At 41.5% G+C, this 20481-nt stretch overlaps 1 protein-coding gene and 1 long non-coding RNA gene across 3 annotated transcripts; both read right to left on the reverse strand.

Annotated features, from left to right (window-relative positions):
- Positions 1-1688: 1688 nt before the first annotated feature.
- LOC139188297 (uncharacterized) lies at positions 1689-2864 on the reverse strand. Its single transcript, XR_011571661.1, has 4 exons — positions 2631-2864; positions 2450-2547; positions 2269-2366; positions 1689-2093 (listed from the first exon to the last, which is right to left on the reverse strand). It is a non-coding gene; the product is annotated as an uncharacterized lncRNA (long non-coding RNA).
- A 6954-nt stretch (positions 2865-9818) lies between these two features.
- On the reverse strand, positions 9819-18949 carry LOC103443926 (uncharacterized). Of its 2 annotated transcripts, XM_008382830.4 has the most exons (5): positions 18344-18949; positions 16173-16223; positions 15413-15475; positions 15255-15323; positions 9819-10491 (listed from the first exon to the last, which is right to left on the reverse strand). In XM_008382830.4, the coding sequence occupies exons 1-5, from the start codon at positions 18725-18727 to the stop codon at positions 10210-10212; spliced, it is 849 nt and encodes a 282-aa protein (XP_008381052.1). In that variant the 5' UTR covers positions 18728-18949; the 3' UTR covers positions 9819-10209. The 2 variants fall into 2 exon arrangements, with proteins under 2 accessions (XP_008381052.1, XP_008381053.1); XM_008382831.4 differs by lacking the exon at positions 15413-15475 and having other exon boundaries at positions 18344-18894.
- Between the last annotated feature and the right edge of the window lie 1532 nt (positions 18950-20481).

Consider the following 20481-nt stretch of genomic DNA (forward strand, 5'->3'; position numbering starts at 1 on the left):
CCATCAAAGTATCCCGCTCATGTGACAAATGTCAACGATATGCGGCTATTCCTCATTCCCCTCCAGAGCCTCTTACTCCTATGATCAGCCCTTGGCCCTTCGCCCAGTGGGGACTTGATTTGATCGGCCCAATGCCGGCAGGGAAGGGCAAAGTCTGTTACGCAGTCGTTGCAGTGGACTACTTCACAAAGTGGGCCGAAGTAGAACCCTTGGCAACCATTACTGAGGCAAAGATAGAAGACTTCGTGTGGAAGAACATCCTTTGTAGATTCGGCATTCCCAATGCGATAGTCACTGACAATGGGCGACAGTTTGACAACAAGAAGTTCAGGTTGTTCTGCTCTAAGTTCAACATCAACTTATGCTTTGCCTCTCCAGCTCATCCCCAGTCTAATGGACAAGTTGAGGCAATCAACAAAATAATCAAGCGCACTTTGAAAACCAGCTTGGACAAAGCTAAAGGCTGTTGGCCAGAATTTGTACCCCAAGTTCTTTGGTCATATCGCACTTCATATCGGACTTCAACAGGAGAAACTCCATTCTCACTTGCCTTTGGCACAGAGGCGGTTGTCCCTGTTGAGCTCGAGCAAGCAACATTCCGAGTCCAGAACTACATTCAAAGTGAAAATGACAAACAACTCACCCTCAACTTGGATTTAGTCGAGGAACACAGAAACCAAGCTCACTTGAGGAATGTCGCCTACAAGCAGCGCATCTCCAACTATTATGACTCTAGGGTCAAGCCTCGTTCTTTCAAAATAGGAGACTGGGTCTTAAAGAAAAGATTACTCTGCGACAGAGTCCCGAGTGAAGGCACACTTAGTCCAAACTGGGATGGACCGTATGAAGTCATTGGCATCAGTCGCCCTGGCTCTTACACACTTAGAAGCTCCGATGGCAAGACCCTTGGCCATCCATGGAACGCTGATCACTTGAAGTACTACTATAAATAGACTCACGATGTACAAGTGTTGAGCTATAGCCGTTCGGCATCCTATGTAATGAAGGCCATTTGGCAATGAATTCAATAAAGAGGTAATTGAGCTATATCCGTCTTCCACAGTCACTACAAAACAAGCAAATGAAGACCGTGTCAAGCGCCAAAAAAAAAAAAAAAAAAAAAAAAAAAAAAAAAAAACAGCTCCATCCAAAAAGCTTCACCCGAAAAGCTTCACCTCCAAAGCTTCACCATCAAAGCTTCACCTAAAAAGCTTCACCCAAAAAGCTTCACCCGAAAAGCTTCACCTCCAACGCTTCACCCACAAAGCTTCACCCACAAAGCTTCACTTAAAAAAGCTTCACCTACAAAGCTTCATCTACAAAGCTTCACCATCAAAGCTTCACCTAAAAAGCTTCACCCAAAAAGCTTCACCCGAAAAGCTTCACCTCCAACGCTTCACCCACAAAGCTTCACCTAAAAAGCTTCACCTAAAAAGCTTCACCCACAAAGCTTCACCCAAAAAAAAAAACACTTCACCCGAAAAGCTTCACTTAAAAAAGTTTCACCTACAAAGCTTCATCTACAAAGCTTCACCATCAAAGCTTCACCTAGAAAGCTTCGACACCAAAGCTTCAACACAAAACCTTGCTCCAAATAAACAAATTTTGTTCACAAAACCCAAGATGCCCTTGAACTTGTACAAAAACACTTGGGTAAACATAAACATTTTTTGTTTTACACCCACAAGGGCCCAAAATTTTCCTTCTTATTTATTCACTTATATATGTTCCCAAACATATTATAATAGATCCAACAACAAGCCAAAGTCCCAAGTTTCATAATGGACAAAAGTACAAGCAATTCATCAATAATGAAGGTGCTACAAAACTTGGAATCTGCCCCAAAATAGAAATCCAACCCAAGAGACTTTTTCTCTCTCTCCCTCTTCCGCCTCCTTTCATCTATCAAATTTCTGCAACCTCTGCTCTTCTCCAATGGAGCTGAATTTTGGACACCCTATAGTTCTTGAGCATATGAACAACTTTCAAGAAGGAACCATTTCTGTTTGAGCGACGGAAATTAAAGTGTTGAAGCTCCAAACATGATAGTCGGCTTCTTGCAGATTTCGAAGCTGTTGTGATGTTTCGAAGATCTGGAAATATTTAACCGTTAGTTCATCCTGAATTTTTGATATGTTATGAAAGAGTCGATGATGAACAACTTCAATGAAGAAAGCATACCGATCTGAACAAGAGAAAATGGAGTTTCGCAACTCACAACAAATCTGACGGGTTGACAGACAAATAATAACCAGTCATTCATCATACCTGAGTTTCTTGAGTTATACAGCTCCGAGGGATCTCAAATTTGGATATGTTGTAGTTCACAAGCTGAGGAACAACTTCAATAAAGAAAGCATACCGATCTGAACAAGAGAAAATGGAGTTTCGAAGCTCACAACAAATCTGACGGTTTGACAGAAAAATAATAACCAGTCATTCATCATACCTGAGTTTCTTGAGTTATACAGCTCCGAGGGATCTCAAATTTGGATATGTTGTAGTTCACAAGCTGAGGAACAACTTCAATGAAGAAAGCATGCTGATCTGAGCAAGAGAAAATAGAGTTTCAAAGCTCACAACAAATCTGACGGGTTGACAGACAAATGATAAACAGTCACTCATCATACCTGGATTTCTGGAGTTGTACTGCTCCGATGGCTCTCCAATTTGGATATGTTGTAGTTAAGGAATTAACGAACAACTTTCATGAAGACAACTTTGTGATTCGACCTACAGATGATGGTGTTATGTTGAAAAACAATTCCGGTTGTTAGGGGAAATGAAAAACAATTCCACCAAAGAAACATCATTATGATGTTTCATCATTATGGTGTTTTCATCATTATGATGCTTTCATCATTGTGATGCTTCCATCATTGTGATGCTTCCATTATGATGTTAATGCACCAACGGTTACACCTTCTGCAATTCCACTTATTCGGGCCTAGCAACCTTCATCAACAAAATCTATGAAGAAAAAGTCCGGGGCTACCACTTAGAAAACAAAAGAATGAAGTTTTGGTACTTACGACATGGACTATTAGCAAGACACCTCATTCGTCAACTCCCTCGACTAGAGACTTGGGGGACTCCCACCATATGCTACTACGCCTTGGTACTCAAAAGTTCGTGACTACTCAGTGACTTGGATTTTTCAAGTCTCCAACCGAGAAGTTTTCCTCACTCGGGAAATTAAGGGAACACTACCTCAAACTACATGCTTCACTCACAAAGCTTCAACAATACAGGTTTCAACAAAAGCAAAAATTCAAAGAACTTTATGAAGAAGGCTTTGGTGTATTTAACACAATATGTTGAAATGAAGCAAAGCTTATTTATTAATATTTTCGATAAGCCACAAATATGTACATATACATGAGTCAAAATAAACAAACAAAAGGGAGCCTTCACAAAGGTTGCTTAGGGGAAGTCTCAGCAGTCGGTAGAGCCCCAGAAAGAGAAAGCACCGGAGGGTGGTTATCCGAAGCCTCAGTACTTGACAAAACCCCAGAAGGAGGAGGCATTGGAGGTTCATCATTTGAAGCTTCATTACCAGGTACAGCCCCAGAGGACGAAGGCAATAAATGCCTTTGGAACAAACCCACAAACCGCTGATGATCAAGTAAAACCTTACCATCAGATTCCTTCATCTGGTCAAGCTTCCTCTTCATGTTTGTAGCATAGTCATGGGCGAGCCGGTGCAACTGCTTATTCTCATGCTTGAGCCCTCTAATCTCCTGTTTGAGACTCATCACTTCAGCAGCCAATGATTCAACTTGGCGGGTTCTAGCAAATAGGCGTTGGGCCATATTAGACACAGAACCTGCACACTGAACACTAAGAGCCAGAGAGTCCTTAACAGCCAACTCATCAGACCGTTTGGAAAGTAGTCTGTTATCTTTGGGAGTGAGAAGGTTCCTGGCCACCACTGCAGCGGTCATATCATTCTTCATCACAGAATCCCCAACGGTAAGAGGACCAGTAGGGGATATGAAGGATGGGCGCCATATGTTGTCTGGAGAAGGCGTGGCTGTCTCTTCTCCAAGGTTCAAGTCAAAACGACGGTCGGATGGTCCAGACATTTTCAAATGTGTTGAAGAAGGAAGAGGTCAGACAAATCAAGATCTTAGAAGTGCAAGAAATGAGCTTCTACTGGTAGAGATTCAAGTGTGCTGTGGAACTTAATGCCAGCCTCTATAAAAATCTGCACTCGACGGAGCTTCAGAAATCGAAGAGGCGTTTGCTTTCTCAAAAGCTGGGCTGCTCAGAGACCACGAGGGCCGATCTCAGAAATCGAAGAGGCGTTTGCTTTCTCAAAAGCTGGGCTGCTCAGAGACCACGAGGGCCGATCTCAGAAATCGAAGAAGCACCTGCTTTTTCAGCCTCGTCAGCACCTGTCACATGCACACTCAGCTTTGCGGAAATTACGGGCAATCTGTCGAAGATTTCTGGTGAAGTAGAAAGCACGTGAATCTTACTGTTCAATCACCGCTCTCCATATGCACCATCAACTCCTCGGGTACCACATATAACTTTGTCAAAGATCTCTGACAAAGTTTAGGCACGAGAATTTCGAAGTTCCAGCTACCCTACTATTACCCATAAGGGTAAAGGAACAGCACCACTGCTTGACAACTGGAAAGTCCCTATGTGTGTCGACCTCCGTGTTTTGCGGCAAGACAGGTTGGCAAGAACGTCCGACCTTTACTCACATTCGAGAAAAGACTCCCAACATAATTACTTTCTCAAAAACCGGAGTAGCACCGTTTTCCGAATCTCGAGAGTCAGATCCTCGACGGGATTGCTTGTTCGAAAACCGAAGAGGCACAACTCTCAGAACTTCGAGAGCCAGATTTCCTTAGATAAAGCTTGTCTGTAATCTTCACACGTAATATCAGCTTTCCAGATACCACATACCACTTTTTCAAAGTGCTCTGACAAAATTAAAACACGTGAAGCTGGCAACTCCCACTACATTGCTGTGACCAAGAAGGGTAAAGGAATAGCATTACTACTTGTTATTGGGAAATCCCTATATACATTGACCTCCCTCCTCAACGGACAGGCAAACCTGCAAAAATGCTCAACCCTTTCTCGCATTCGAAAAGGCACCCTCAACATAACCTCTCGAAATACTCAGCTTTATTTCCCCCCAATAATACCTCAGCAAATAAGCCACACCAAGAACAAGAGTATCTCATATCATCAGGGTCGAAAGCAAGAGTATCCCATATCATGCTTTCTCCCTATCTTTGTCTTTGTCTTTGTCCACACCTGCAGAACAAGGAGAAAGAGAGCAGTCAGTCGGAACCTGAAATCAAACCTCCAATTTGGAACTGACTGCCTGGAGCCTTTGCCTGGTTGCTTACTTAGCATTGCTCTCGAGTACTCATCCTCAACTGCTGTCAAGGTCATGAATTCCACCAGCAAATACCTCATGACAGTTGATCAGATATTGGCTCTTTACACTGAAGCTGCCAAGCGTGGATGAGTCATTATGAAGGAATGTTCTGAAGGACCATTTAAATGCAAAGGTTGCACACCACTTCTGCCATGCAAAAGATTGAAGCAGAAGGTTCAACGGTGAGCTGAAACAGATCACTACAGCACGACACCTTTCCATACCACATTCATTATTCCGTCAACAGCAAAAGTATCCCATATCATCAAGGTCGAACGTACTCTAGATTTGATGGACTTGTTTTGACCCTCAAATTTTTGAGTCGGCCTTATACTCTGAAGGGCACCAGAAAACCCTCCAGCACAGTTCAAGAATAAGCCTGTGGAAAGTTACTTCTTCAAAAGCAAAAGTATCTCATATCATCTCTTATCCATTTGCTTCTCCTTATCCTGGCAGTTGAATGAGAGACAAGGAGAATGAGAACAATCAACCGGAAGCCGACGTCAAACCTCTGATCCTGGGTTGCTTACTTGGAAGTTTGACTGCTTACCTTGTCTGTCACCTCTTTCGGCAGATCTCCTAGCTCGGCGACTTGGGGGACTCCTACTATAGGGTTCGTATCACACTTGACTAAGCCCGAAACTACAACTAAGCTTCAAGTGAAATTGATACATTACCTTGTGCGTCAACATCAGCTAAGTACACCATTCCCGGATGGAGGAAAGGTACTTCCAGAGAAGGGCAGATGAAGATCAGACCACACTTCGGTACTTAGAAGTTTCGTGATTACTCAAGGGATTGGATCTTGCAAGTCCCCAACCGAGGAGTTTCCCTCACTCGGGAACTTAGGGGAGCACTGTTTGTACCATACTTGACCAATCCCGAAACTACCGAGCACCGACCAACGCTATACTGTCAAGGACCCAGAAGAGTTCCCCTCCGACCAGGAGGCCAATCACTACTCGACACGTGTCAAGATTAGAAGCCAATCAGAGCGCAGCACGTGTCAACATCAAGAACCAATCATAACATGACACATGTCAATGTGACAAAGCTACAAGTTTTTCTATAAATAGGGGTCATTCCCCCACAATATTGCCTAATGCCATTTTGTGTTAAATCATTCACAAGAACTCACTAAATTGAGAGCTTGATCCTTTCTACTTGTGTAAGCCCTTCACTACTAATAAGAACTCCTCTACTCCGTGGACGTAGCCAATCTGGGTGAACCACGTACATCCTGTGTTTGCTTCTCTGTCTCTATTCATTTACATACTTATCCTCACTAGTGACTGAAGCAACCAAGCAACCAAGCGAAGGTCACAAAACCTGACACTTTCTGTTGTACCAAAGTCTTCGCTGATTTTGTGCATCAACATATTGTATCATGTGTTTAAGCAATAAGGGAATCCAAGGAATGTATTTGATCTAAGAGACAAGTGATCTAAGTGAGTTAGATTATCGAGACCATTCTCTTATGTTCATTCCTAAAACGTTCCTAGCCATAGGATTGCCAATTGGGCATTGACAATCCGCTAAGGTTAGTATGTGTTATGTTGACTCAAACGTGAGTATGAACTAGTCTCAAGTCATTTGGTGTTGGACACTAAGACAAACACATAGGTGCTCGAAAAAGGTAATCGAGTACACTGAACGACGATCAAAAGAGAGTTCGAACATACATGTCATGTATGAACTCTAAAGTTGCAATATGCAAAGTAGTCCTTTGACCTGAGGCATCATAGATGTCTAATGGTTAGGTCCTTGATCTTTGATCATGTCAACGACATTCCTTCGGATTGTCCACGGCATTGTTGGGGTCAAGCTATCTAGCCATGTAGGCATATGAATGCACAACAAGGGATCTCTAACCTTCCATGGTGGAAGGAGAATACTCTAAGATATGATTCTAAAGTCTTTGGCCAAAGCATAAGAATATGACTTAGGAAGTTTGTTCCGAATCATATTCAAAGGAATCATATAGGAAAGTATCACATTGGATAGTAGACATGAAACAAACTATCACTTAAACAATGTGATTAAGAGTATTGTATTAGAGAAGGACAGTATTGCATTGTAGTTGTAACTGGATAGGTTCTCCAACCAATTCTACTTAGCTTGGGTAACCATGATATGCTGCTAGGTGTCACTCATGGTTTGTGGAAGCCCTGAAGATTAGCAAACACTAATCTTAAGGGAGAATTGAAATGTGGTTTCAATTCACAATCGATCGTTAAGAGTAACATCGCCCACTGCCTCGCTAATTGGAACCTAATGGATCGCACACCACATAAGGATGTTAGTGAAGAAATTATATGAAATGGATAAGCAATTAAATGGTTTAATTGAAGAATGGTCAAGATTAATTAATTAGTTAATTAATTATACGAAAGGTTCGTATTGGGCTTATATGTTGGTTTTGGGTTTCGGGGCCCAAAAGTGTTTTGGTCCACAAGGCCCATTATGTTTAAGTTGTATGACAACTAAAACAAAATGGGCAAATTGGCCCAATAACAAGGAGAGGCCGGCCATTAGGGTGAATAGGCAAGCTTGCTTAATTACAAGTTTGCCACTCACCAAAGAAAATGTTATAAAAGCAACTTTATAGCAATTTTCTCATTAGGGTTTTCTAATAGAAATTGGGTGAAACATTTTCTCTCATTTTCTACATAGAGGCCGGCCACTTAGAGGATTTTTACTAGCATCTAAAATCTCTCTAAGTCATCCATATCATCTTCACAATATACAACCTTGGTGAAGAGACTTAGAGACATCAAGCTTTTGATGTTTTTGGAGAACAAATCCTTTTTCCTCTAATCATCAAAGGAGCACTAAAGGGAGGAAAACACAAGGAGGATTCAAAGAGCTTGGAGGTGACTTGAAGGCCCTCCACTTGGGTGAATCCCTTGTGTAATCAAGGATGAGCTTCAAGGGTAAAGAATCACTTAATCTTTACTTCTCTTTAATGTTGTTAAAGAGTTTTATTTTGGTTCACCATATACTAGGCTTTGAAAGTCATGGGTTTTATGAATTGTTTTTGGATGCATGCCTACTTTAAAGTGTTAATAGCTTGCATGTGTATTCAAATGTTCATACTTGTTCTTAGCTAGGACAAAATTTTTCCTTCAAAATCACCTCAACTTAATACTACATTAACAGGCGTCAGTACAATATGGGGTATTACTTGGCAGATGACATCTACCCAAAGTGGGCGACACTTGTCCAAGCAATTGCAAACCCTGTGGATGACGCCCAAAGGTGGTTTACCTTACACCAAGAGACATACTGGAAAGATGTTGAGAGAGTTTTCGGTATTCTACAAGCACGGTGGAAGATCATTAAGGAACCAGCAAGAGGGTGGAGTCGAGAAAAATTGAACTCCATCATGATGTCATGCATCATATTACACAACATGATTGTCGAGAATGAGCGAGATGGCTATATTGATGGAGACTCTAATGACGATCAAGATGGTCCAAATAGGTCAAGGAGGGCTCGTGCAAAAATATATGATTAGCCTAATTTTCCTTTAAATCCAAGAACTGGTAATATTTCTTTAAATAAGTACATGATGTGCCATAGAATGATACATTCACATACCACAAACAAGTACCTACAACAGAATCTTATTGCGCATCTTTGGGCTAAAAGAAGTATGGAATAGGCATTTAAGTTTTATGTTGTTAAATATTTTTTTTTAATGTTGTTTAATATTGTTTAAATTTGTTTAAGTTTGATGTTATTTAATGATCTTCCATATTATTTAATGTTGTTTAATGGCTTAGGTAGTTATAGGAACAAAATTAGAATTTTTTTTTTTAATTTTGTCCCAAAAAAAAAAAATCGAACGGCTAGTTGCCGTTAGCTAGCCGTTGCAATTCAAACCTTGGGTCGGGCCAGAGCTGGCTGCCTAGCTGGATTGGGCCAGCTGGTTGGCCTGATTTGGTATTTTTGGCCCTGTAGGGCCCAAAAGCCCTTTGGCCTAGCCCTTGGTTGGAGACAGTTTTCATGTCATTTCGGGCTTCTTTTAGCCCTATGACCCTCTGGCCGAATCGGTTGAAGATGGCCTTAGGTTTTCTTGTGTCGTGTGTGATTTTAATTAATTGTCTTTTCTTTTTCTTGTTAATCGGTCTTAATCAATTATTCAATTCAATCTATCCTTTGTTTAGTGTGATTAATCGATTAAATTGGTGTTAAAGCAATCCTGTGAGACTGATCTCGTATTTGCATATATTACTACAATTGATTCGTGCACTTGCGAATTTAATTTGATTTAAATTAATCTCTTATTTAGGTTAGTTTAATTTACATCAATTCTCACAGCAAAAGACGGAAATGGCGTCAAGGCAACATCAAGCGGGCGGAATCTGTTCGTTCAAAACTCCATTACACCAAAAGGAGACGCACCCAAAAATAAGACGAAAAATAAAATAGAATGAATACTAGTTTATGACAGATAATAGATCATTAATACAATACGGAGTGATTAAACTAATTAAGCAGTAGATGTTTCCGAAAAATAAAATTATAATGACACGGAAAAAATAGAGGGAAAGGGATGCGGGCTCCCAAAGAACTAGAACTTAGGATATCTACACTACCCTCAGTATTTTCATCTATGGAGAATCAAAATAACACCCGCCGCACTCAGTTCAAGAAGCGGCAGAGGAGACTGGCTTTTATACTTACACTTAACAGTTTGTCAACCTAAAATACAGTTAGGAACGGAGGATGGACTGCAGATTTTGGCGCCGCGTGGTTGGAAAAACTGAACACTAGTACCCGTCTGAATCTTCTCAGCTCATTCAATATAAAACCTCAGAGCTAGAGTCCTCTCCAAATGGAAGGTTCAGATCAGGTAGTGAAAAGGCAGTGTCTCGGCTCCCAACCTCTTGTTGTCCCTTGGAAGAAACATTTGAAGGACAGGAGCTTTGTGAAGTGCCAGCGTTATTGCAATGAGCACTTGTTGTCATTATCGGAGTAGTGTAGCCAACTGCATTTATTTGCTCATTTTGTTGCCAAATGGCTTCACCAGACAGTACAAGTGTCGTAGCTTTCATTTTTGTCTGCGGCAATTGCAACTCAAGCTGTAACCAAAACATAAAACCGCTGTTACAATACGTGTTATACATGCTGATATTCCTGAAAATGTAAATGATTGCATACTTGGTTCTTTGTCGTCTCACAAATGATCAAAAAGCAAATCTGCACTAAGCTATCATTGGCATAAACAATCTTACAGGAAAAACAAAAAGAGAAGTTACGTACTAATTTGTTCAAACTTTCGTGTCTGTTTATACCATATTTAAGGCCTCGTATATTTGGGCCTTGGGCCTTGTATTTGGGCCTCACACTAAAGCCCATACTTTGTAAAAGAGGAGGAGCCCCTTATTCTATAAAAGGGGACTCCTCCCCTCATTCTAGGAGAGGCTCATTCTCACCCTCGGAGACCTCACTCTCATCCTCAGAGGCCAATTCCTAAGTTTCTCCTCACCCCTCTCAAAGCTCTCACTTATAGAGCTCTTTCTCTCCCTCACTTCTCAGAGAAATATAATACAATCAGTGTGGACGTAGCCCAAACCTTGGGGTGAACCACGATAACTCTTGTGTCATTTACATTTTATGCAGATTCACGGTCGGATTTACGTTGTACCAAGACATCCGGTTTTGTGCATCAACATTTGGCGCCGTCTGTGGGAATCGATACGAAAAGTTGTGTCGGTTCTCTTTCATTTTTTTCACCTCCATCGTGAATCTACAAAATTTGCAAGAACCCATAAAACCTTACTCCTAGCAAAGTGTGCCATGATTGTTGTTCCTCGGAGCGAAATATTAACAATACGGGAAGGGTATATTGGTCCAGTGCAGGAGACGAGGCGCATGCTCAGACTCAGACTCAACCTCAGGACGACGATACTGCTGTCGCTGACCTTGACGCCGACATTGGCTTCTCTTCTCTGGAGGGAATGTTACAGTGGGCTATAGACCACTTCGATCCGGTCCAATTGAAAGAGAAGGCGCGAGATGTCAAGCGATTCTCTCCCGCCGACCTAAACGACCGCTGGCTAGAGATAAAGCAGCTCATAGACAGGCTGAAAACGCATTCGAACGCGTAGCTGATGCAGATTGCGATGGACGACTTAAGTAACTCGTCGCTGTCGTTGGAAGATCGGCACCGTGCTTTGGAGGAACTGCTGGTCCAAGAAACTCGAGTTTGAGAAAGCAAAAAACGAGAGAGATGTCGAGATGACAAGTCATGCTTGCTCTCCATGCTCCCAGTGTCCCTCTTCCGCCGCATCTCAGCACCACTGCCACCAAAATGGCAGGCAGTAGAGAGAAGCCGAAAGAAGTAGTGTTTTCTCAATATCTGCTCCCAACGCCCCTCCACCACCGCTCCACACCATCTTTTAGCTCCGTTCAAGTTGCTGCTCCGTTGGATGACATCTTCTCCTCCAGCGCCTCCCTTCTTTCTCCTTCTGCAGTATACAGCGTCTCATCCTCTCCTTCTCCTGGGAAATCGAAAGCTGCTGCTCCCTAAAAAGCTAACGCGAAGCCAAAAGGCAGACGGTGGTTCTGGGCAATGGAAGCGAAGTTGTGTTCATACCAAGACTGATTAGCTTCGATCAGGCCTGGAAATGGTTCGATTACCTCAACACCCATATCGCCGGGACCCGACCCACCATTCGTGTCTTCGACCACTCCTGCCTCCAGCCGAGAGATACATGTTATATAGCAAGCCCAGGACTTCCCCTATTAGTTTACAGTGGGTACCAGGCTCGTGCCTATCCATGAGATGATCATCATCCGCTTAAACAAATCTTGGAAGCAATTCATAAAGCTCTTCCTGGAAACAGTTTACCGTCAGCAGCCGTCCATGACATGCGATGACATCAACGCTGTCAGTGAGACACGTGTACGGGATCACAAAGGTGAAGCAATTCGACCCATATTACCTGCACATGCCATTGGAGCCCATTTCTGCTCAGAATCAGAAACAATGGGGTGGTGTCGAAAAGGCTGTCCAAGCAGCTGTCACTTTAAGGAATATTGCCCTTAATCATGACATACAAGCAAAGCAAAACAGCACCAAAAAGGAGATTCAACGTGGACTATTCTAAAAGGCCGCGTGTACAAATTGTCTCCATACATGAGATTTCACCCTGGAGCTCATCAGCCATAAATAAAGTATGAAGTATGGAGAGGTGGTGGAGGCTGTGATCATGAGGGATCGTGCAAAAGCAGAGATAAGATGAATGTACTTATAATTCCTTGTCTGCCATCTGTAAAAGAGAAAAGAAGACAGAAACAAAAGCAAAAGTAAAGCAGAAAAGAAAAAGAGAAAAGAAGAAGAGAGGCACATGGGGACATTGCAAAAGCAAGGAATAAACACCCCACCCGAATGATGTAATTTATTTTTATTATCTTTCGGAGACATCTGTATAAACCCCATCAGAGGGTAATATATATAAACCCCATCAAAGGGTCAAAAAAAAAAAAAAAAAAAAAAAAAAAAAGAAAAAGGAAAAGCCCAAAACAAATGGGCTGACATGTTGTGGAGGGCAAAGGCCAAATAGCACCAACCAGGTCATCAAAAGTACGCCTAGTACTCCAAATTATACATGAGCACTACTCATGTCATTCATACATAAACATTCATGAGCATCACTCATGACAATCATACATAAACATTCATGACCATCATTCATGTTAACATTCATGAGCATCACTCAGGACAACATCCATGAGCATCACTCATGTCAATCAACATAAACATTCATGAGCATCACTCATGTCAATCAGCTTCAAAAGCTTCATTTACAAAAGCTCCAGCTTCAAAAGCTTCATTTACAAGAGCTCTAGCTTCAAAGACTTCATTTACAGAGCTCTAGCTTCAAAAGCTTCATTTACAAAAGCTCTAGCTTTAAAAGCTTCATTTACAGAGCTCTAGCTTCAAAGCTTCACTTGCAAAGTTTCACTTGCAAAGCTTCACCTACAAAGCTTCAGTGCAGGGTATACAAATACCGCCTCCAAACAACCGCCACTTCGGCCCATACATGGATTCAATTTGAAGTCTCCAGCCAACAGACTCTATTGACTGAAGACTTGGGGGACTACATTATGTACCATATATTGGGCCTCAATTGGGCCTCATGAAAAATACTTGGGGGACTCTAGCCCATTATTTATGTATTAAGGAGCGAACCCTTATTCTATAAAAGGGACTCCCTCACTTTCATTGAAGATCACCCATGATTTATGTATTGAGGAGCGATCCCTTATTCTATAAAAGGGACTCCCTCACCTTCGTTAGAGAGCATCGCCGCCAGCTGAGCAACCGCCTCGCCGTGGGCATCAACTCTAGCCCATCATTTATGTATTGAGGAGCGAGCCCTTATTTTATAAAAGGGACTCCCTCACCTTCAAGCGCCACAAAGCCAAGCCAACCAAGGCAACATAAGCTACAAGCAAAGCGGCCTCACAACATGTGCTACTTCTAGTTGAGCATCATTTCAGATTAGGCACCGCCTCATATCGAGCATCAGTTACTTCGGCCCACACATGGACTGAATTTCAAGTCTCCAGCCAAAAGACTCTCTTGACTGAAGACTTGGGGGACTACTGTTTATACCATATTTAAGGCCTCGTATATTTGGGCCTTGGGCCTTGTATTTGGGCCTCACACTAAAGCCCATACTTTGTAAAAGAGGAGGAGCCCCTTATTCTATAAAAGGGGACTCCTCCCCTCATTCTAGGGGAGGCCTCACTCTCACTCTCAAAGGCCATTTCTGGAGCCTTACCCCTTTCAACGCTCTCACTTCTAGAGCTCTCTCTCCCCCTCACTTCTCAGAGAAATATAATACAATCAGTGTGGACGTAGCCCAAACATTGGGGTGAACCACGATACATCTTGTGTCATTTACATTTCATGCAGATTCACGGTCGGATTTACGTTGTACCAAGACCATCCGGTTTTGTGCATCAACAGTGTCGATTATTACATAATACGAGAAGCATCCTTATACATGCATTAAAAAAGTCAACCCTTAAGAAAAGATGAAGGACTGCATCATGATTCATGCAACAGGCTGGTCACTGATGCATAATATATATTATATACATAATGTCTACATGTACGTATTTTGAGACAGAGGTGGACTTCCTACTTAAGCGCAATGGGATGGGAAAAGTTTTGCAACAATGTTAAAAGTTTTGATACTTAATTTTTACCACGATGGAAACTCTAAGCAGATGAAACTACAAGTCTAGTACTTTCGACATCAGCACCCTTAATGGCACAACAGAGGCCACAAAATGTAGACGTCAATCACTCTCTGAAATGACTAAAAGCTATAGAATCATGTCAAATAGTACATAAAAAGAGAGAAACTGGCAAATTACGCATCAAATTATCCTGAGGTTTATTGTAATCCAATTAAGAACTTAAATGCCCACGTTTCACAAAATTATCGGAGTGTTTATTTTTAAATAGCTAAAATCTCTCCAGTACATAATAGCTTTTTGTTTCAGAACAAAGCCAGATAAAGGTTATGTCAGCGGAAGTTAACAAATATAGACATTCCTCAATGTACAAGCGCAACAAATAAAATCTTGGACTAGTTTTCAACATTGCTTGTATCAAATAATCAAATTGAGAATACGATAAAATATGCACAGTGATTTAGGTATGAGCGATAAGCCATGTTGTGTTTAAACTTTAAACATGTGAATCCGTTATGACTTTAAACTGTAAGTTTCATGAAAATTTTAAATCTAAGTTTGATTTTAAATGTATATCACAAATGCATACATATTTAGAGCATAAGTAGTAACAGTCTAACAGAACGTTCACCTTCACTTTTTTCAAGCTTTCATTTGTGGCCCTTTGCTTCTCAACGGTGAGGCGTAGCACTGCCAATTCCTGCTCAGAGAATGAATTAAAGAAATCAATGTACAGGTATCTCCACGATGACATATTGGAACATATAATGTAGTATCTTTAAGACGTACATTTTTCAAATTTCTTCTTTCCTTCAACAGCAGACTTTCCTCCTCTTTTAATTCAGCTAACGTCTACATGCAGCCACTAGATTTAAGTACTACACTATGAAATATGAGTCCAACAATTATTCAGCACACCACCACGAACAAACCAAAGAAAGAACAAGGGAGGCGAAATGTGCAGTGTTAAAATACCTAATTTCCGAAAAATGCCAAGATAATGGCAGTTAGGTCTGTCAAATATTCAATCCCAACAAAAACTTTACGTATGGAATTAAGTATTAGCTACTCTGCTTCATTCACATTTGTAAAGCAATCTCAAGATAAGACTACTATTGAATTTTTCCAAAACAAATCCACAGGCATACATACAATTAGACCGTTTGCATACTTTATAGGAATATTTTTAGCATTAGGAGTCTAAGATACTGGTCAAAGAAACTACTGAAATGCAACCATTAAGTAATTTATTCCGATGATATTTACACAGTAAAAGAAAGAGATCCTAAGTTTAAGCCCGGTCAAGGTCACTCGTTCAGAACTTTTTGTATGATCTGCTCAGTCAAGATATCTTACTCGTGACTTTCGGATACTGATTACCATTAAGAATTAGAACTTTTTGTGGCTTGAGCCTTTGAGCTAAGACTTCAATTAGCCTTAATACATTAACTTAATTGGACTTTCTTTCGTTTAAGCCAAATAGGTCATAAGCTTTCCACGAATATTGTACTTGTGCATACATTGTGCAAATACATAACGATATATTTACCTTCTTCTTTCTTGGCCTCTTGAAGATGGTTAATTCACTTCTAACAGCAACCTGCACCCACGGAACAAACACAACCCAATTTTAGTCAAACTAAACATTTCTCGTTGCACAGTACAAAAATCATACAGATTAGAGCTAGCCGGCTTAGCGAATATAGAAAAAACCGCAATCAGCTTACAAATGAAAAAAAGGAAAAAATTATACCAAGTACACATATCAAACGGGGTGATCGAAACCACTCCATGGTCCATGCAACAATAAATCCACATATTCAAATTCTCACCGCTCCGAGGCCAAAAAACTTTTAAAAGGTTCTCCACTGACTTTCTCGTGACAATGTTCAAATGCGTTTTAACTTATGTATTCGTATTGTGACAATTTCAAATGAGCAGCCCATACATTGTCAGAATTTCCCATTCCCCTTTTCATTTAATTTCTAGAGCAATTCACGTCTCAGTTTTCGACCCAAATGTACCTAATGCAATCATTCAACCTACCAAAAATAAAAAACTGAGTACCCTAGAGGACACCAAACAACAACAAATTCAACTTATAACAAATTGGGAGAGACGTCACTTCCTACTATAGTTTAGTGGTATTTCTCTTCACTTGTAATTGAGACTTAGGTTCGATTCTCGCTTAAGATAATGTAGATAATATGGATTGTTTAAAAAATAAAACCCCAAATGGGAGAGACAATACAAAGAGCCACTTGTACAGTGACTCTCACAATTTTTTAAAATTGTCTTCAATATTTTTATATCTTCCCTTGGGACCCCACCGTAGCATTAAAAGTATAACATGCGAGGCTGTCCCTTACGATCACGTGACAGACAGCCTGATAATAAAGTTAATGTTTTACCCATTTGACTGTGTCACCATTGGATCCAAGCTCGACCTCGTCTTTGTTTTTTTTGTTTTTTCGGTAAACAGCTCGACCTCGTCTTTCCATAAAAAGAAGTGCTGCCGATCAAGCTGTCATCTGAACACGTTAAAACAGACACATTTCTTTGTCTTATTTTAACTCGTATAAACGACGTCGCAGGACGATGATTCGATTTGGTCGTTACCATGCGTCTGCAGGAAAAGCCAAACTGCGGCCGACCACACCCAATGATTTCCACGTCACTGCACAACCACTACCAGAACCACACCAAACCACAACGCGCAGACCTATTTTGCCACGATGACACGCCATCGACAAAGCAGGTCATCATTTTTCTCTCTTCCCAAACTGCCCTCGTAGTTTAAAGTACGGTTTGACTTTTTAAGGCAGAATTTCGTCATTTCGACTAAAAACTTAACCGGGGGTTTTGGCGTTGGGGGACTGTTTGTTTGCTACCCAAATGGGTGGGCGCCCCCATTACCCCGAAGGGCTTAAGCTTAAAGTGACTTAACAAGAGTGCTTTACTTTACCAAGGCTCCATCATCCGTTTATTTTTTTAATGCACTGTTTAATTACCGAACTCGGCCGAGTGAGAGCGTTGGACACAACAGTTTATGAGATTACAAGCTCACGCTTCCTAACTCGGCCGAGTGAGAGTGTTGGACACAACAGTTATGAGGTTGGCTGAGACCTTGTTCAATGACGAAAATGTCACCGATGAGAAGGGTATTTTGGGGTTTCCAGCGGAATAAGCGTAACAGGAGCGGCAAAGGAGAGAGTAAAAAACGTGAGTGTCATCGACTCCTCTGACTCCATATGCTTTGAATGGAAGTCACCCATTTTTTTTCCTCTGAAAAACCCTAAAGAATCTCGAAAATTCGAAAACACGGAAGGTCTTGAGGGCATTTCAGTACACAAGATATTGACAACGGTAAAACGACAGCGCCCAGCCCAAACGACCGCCGAGCAGAGAAACCGTCCGGCGTGCGAAATGACCGAATTTGCCTCGGCGGCCACGATGCATCCCCATGCAACATAGGGGTATAACTGTCAAAAGGAAAACGACCAATTGGAAGCCCCCTCTACAGAAACAGAGAGAGACTGACATATCACCAAGCCATCCTATCGGACTTCTGAACCACTCCCGTGTAAATACCACACTTTCCAGGGGTATTTTCGTCAATTGAAAATTCCAAAAAAAAAATAAAGTAAAAAAGCAAAAGAACAGCCACCGAACCAAAACCCGACCCGACCCTAGGAGTGACAGTGACAGAGATATACGGACCTTAGATCTCGCGGTATCGGTCGGCTTAAGCGGCTTGCTGGATTCTTCTGAACCGTCGACGCAGCCACCGCCGCCGCTAACCGAAGTGGCCCCGTTCCATGAAAGAGGCGTGGTGGGGCTGGCCCTGGCGCCGCTCGACTCACCCTTCTTGCTCTTTCTTCCCTCGGCAGCGACGTCGTCGGCATGATGGTTACGTGGCACGTTCCTGGAACGGCGCTGCCTTACGCTCCACCGCAAAGTCGGAAAGCCGTGAGTACTACTGCGCTTCGACGGCGAAGGCGGCGCGGCGTGCTTGAGGCGGAGAAGAAGGTCGACGACCGCCGCCTCGTCATTCATGGCGAGCTTGACCCAGCCGTCTTGACCGTCGTCAGCAGGGGAACTCATAGTGTTGTCACTGTCGGTTTTTTGCTTCTCCTGGTTTTTGCGCAGAGAGAGGAAGAAGCAGAAGAGGGTGGCGATAGAGAGAAGGGGGAGAAAGAAATTTTTTTTCAATTTTATGTGGGTTTGTTTGTGTGTGCAGAAAGAAGAAAGGGAGGAAAGAAAATAAATATATATACACACACGCACAAACTCACAACTTTTCCACTTCTTCCTCTTTGTATGGATTTTCCTTTTTTTTTCTTTTTTGGTGTCGATCTTTTTCTCAATTCTATGGGTGGGCCTCCGGAGTGGGAACACGTGGCAGTTCTTGACCAACTTTGCGTGGCTTTTTTTTTTTTTTTTTTTTTTTTTTTTGTTAATGGTTTTGATGTATGACACTAATTTATTTAGATAGGGTTTGTAGGTGAAGATTGGTTGAGGGGTGTGGGGTAGACGCGCTTGGGGCCGGAGGTGAGTGAGGACCAAGAATTGGGGAAGATGTAGAAGATGGTGATGGTTGTCAGATGATGATGCGGCGCGTTTGGCTTCGGATGTTGGCAATTCCTTTTAGTTTTATTTTTTAAACTTTAATTGTCGGATTTTTATCACGATAGGTTCTTGAAATTAGGAAAGTGATATTCTCCGGCTTTTTTATACGAAAGTTATCAGATCAATCAAGTGATTTGGATCTTTCAAATTTTATTTAGCAGCTAAAAAATATCACAATTTTTTATGGGTCAAAACAAATGGGTCGTTGAATGAAATTTGGAAGGGCCGATCATTTAATCCGGTAATCTTGATGGAAGAAATCCAAAAAGGATCTCTTTTCTTAAAATTATTAGTGATCCGAACGGTCTTGGTGAAAGAGATTATGAGAGAATACTTCTCTTTGAAATTATATATTTTAATTAAAAGTGGCCTATAAAATAGGAAGGTCGTCAACTTGATCTCCAAGAGCAAATTCACCTTTTTTTAGGAGAGCAAGGGTAATGAAATAACTTTTACTATTTATTTTAAACCGTTATTGTTTTTGTGCACGTCCACTCGTTTGAAAAGAGAGAGATGATAATTGTTCAAAGTGCATGTCTAATGCGCTTTCGTTATACCTGTTAAGTAATTTTTCTCTGGTAATTTATCAAGTCGTGCTTTAATATGTATTGTTGGTCAAAATTACTTAGTTGATAAAATTATTTAGCTTTGACCTAAAAGTATTGATCCTTATGTGTAGGAACATAAGTACGGTGTAAGAAATTAAAAGATGAATGAAATTGGTTTTGTGGAGGTCTCGCAAAGTCAAAAAAGGAATTGGATTTTATTTTCAAGAGTAGCTTCATTTCCTATTGGCCTAGCCCATGAGACAATTGATTTCTCAAATTAAAAGCAGATGACTATTGGCTAGGTCGTGGAAAATAAAAAACAAAAAGAAAGGATATAAGAGCACTTCCACGATGGACAATGAAAAAAAAAACCCAAAACCCTTTAGCCTACTCGGGTAATTGGACTTAAGGCAAGCCTGAGAAAGAAGCCAGGTGAAAGTCCACGGCTCGAGCGCCTGGATGGATGTAATGCAAGGCTAACGCCATGCTTCAGGCACATATACAAGCACGTGGGGGTGTGTCTCTGATAACGTTTCAGAAGGTGGACCCCACGTGGTTGCCCACTCAATTACTCTTGCATTAGAGCAACGTGGCTGCTTCCAGGCCGTTGAATTTCCAAGGTTAAAAAGAATTTCAAACCTCGCCCAACGACTAGTGACGTGACACAATCTGGACCATTTA

Source organism: Malus domestica, chromosome 09, assembly GCF_042453785.1.
Source record: "Malus domestica chromosome 09, GDT2T_hap1".
Lineage (NCBI taxonomy): Eukaryota > Viridiplantae > Streptophyta > Magnoliopsida > Rosales > Rosaceae > Malus > Malus domestica.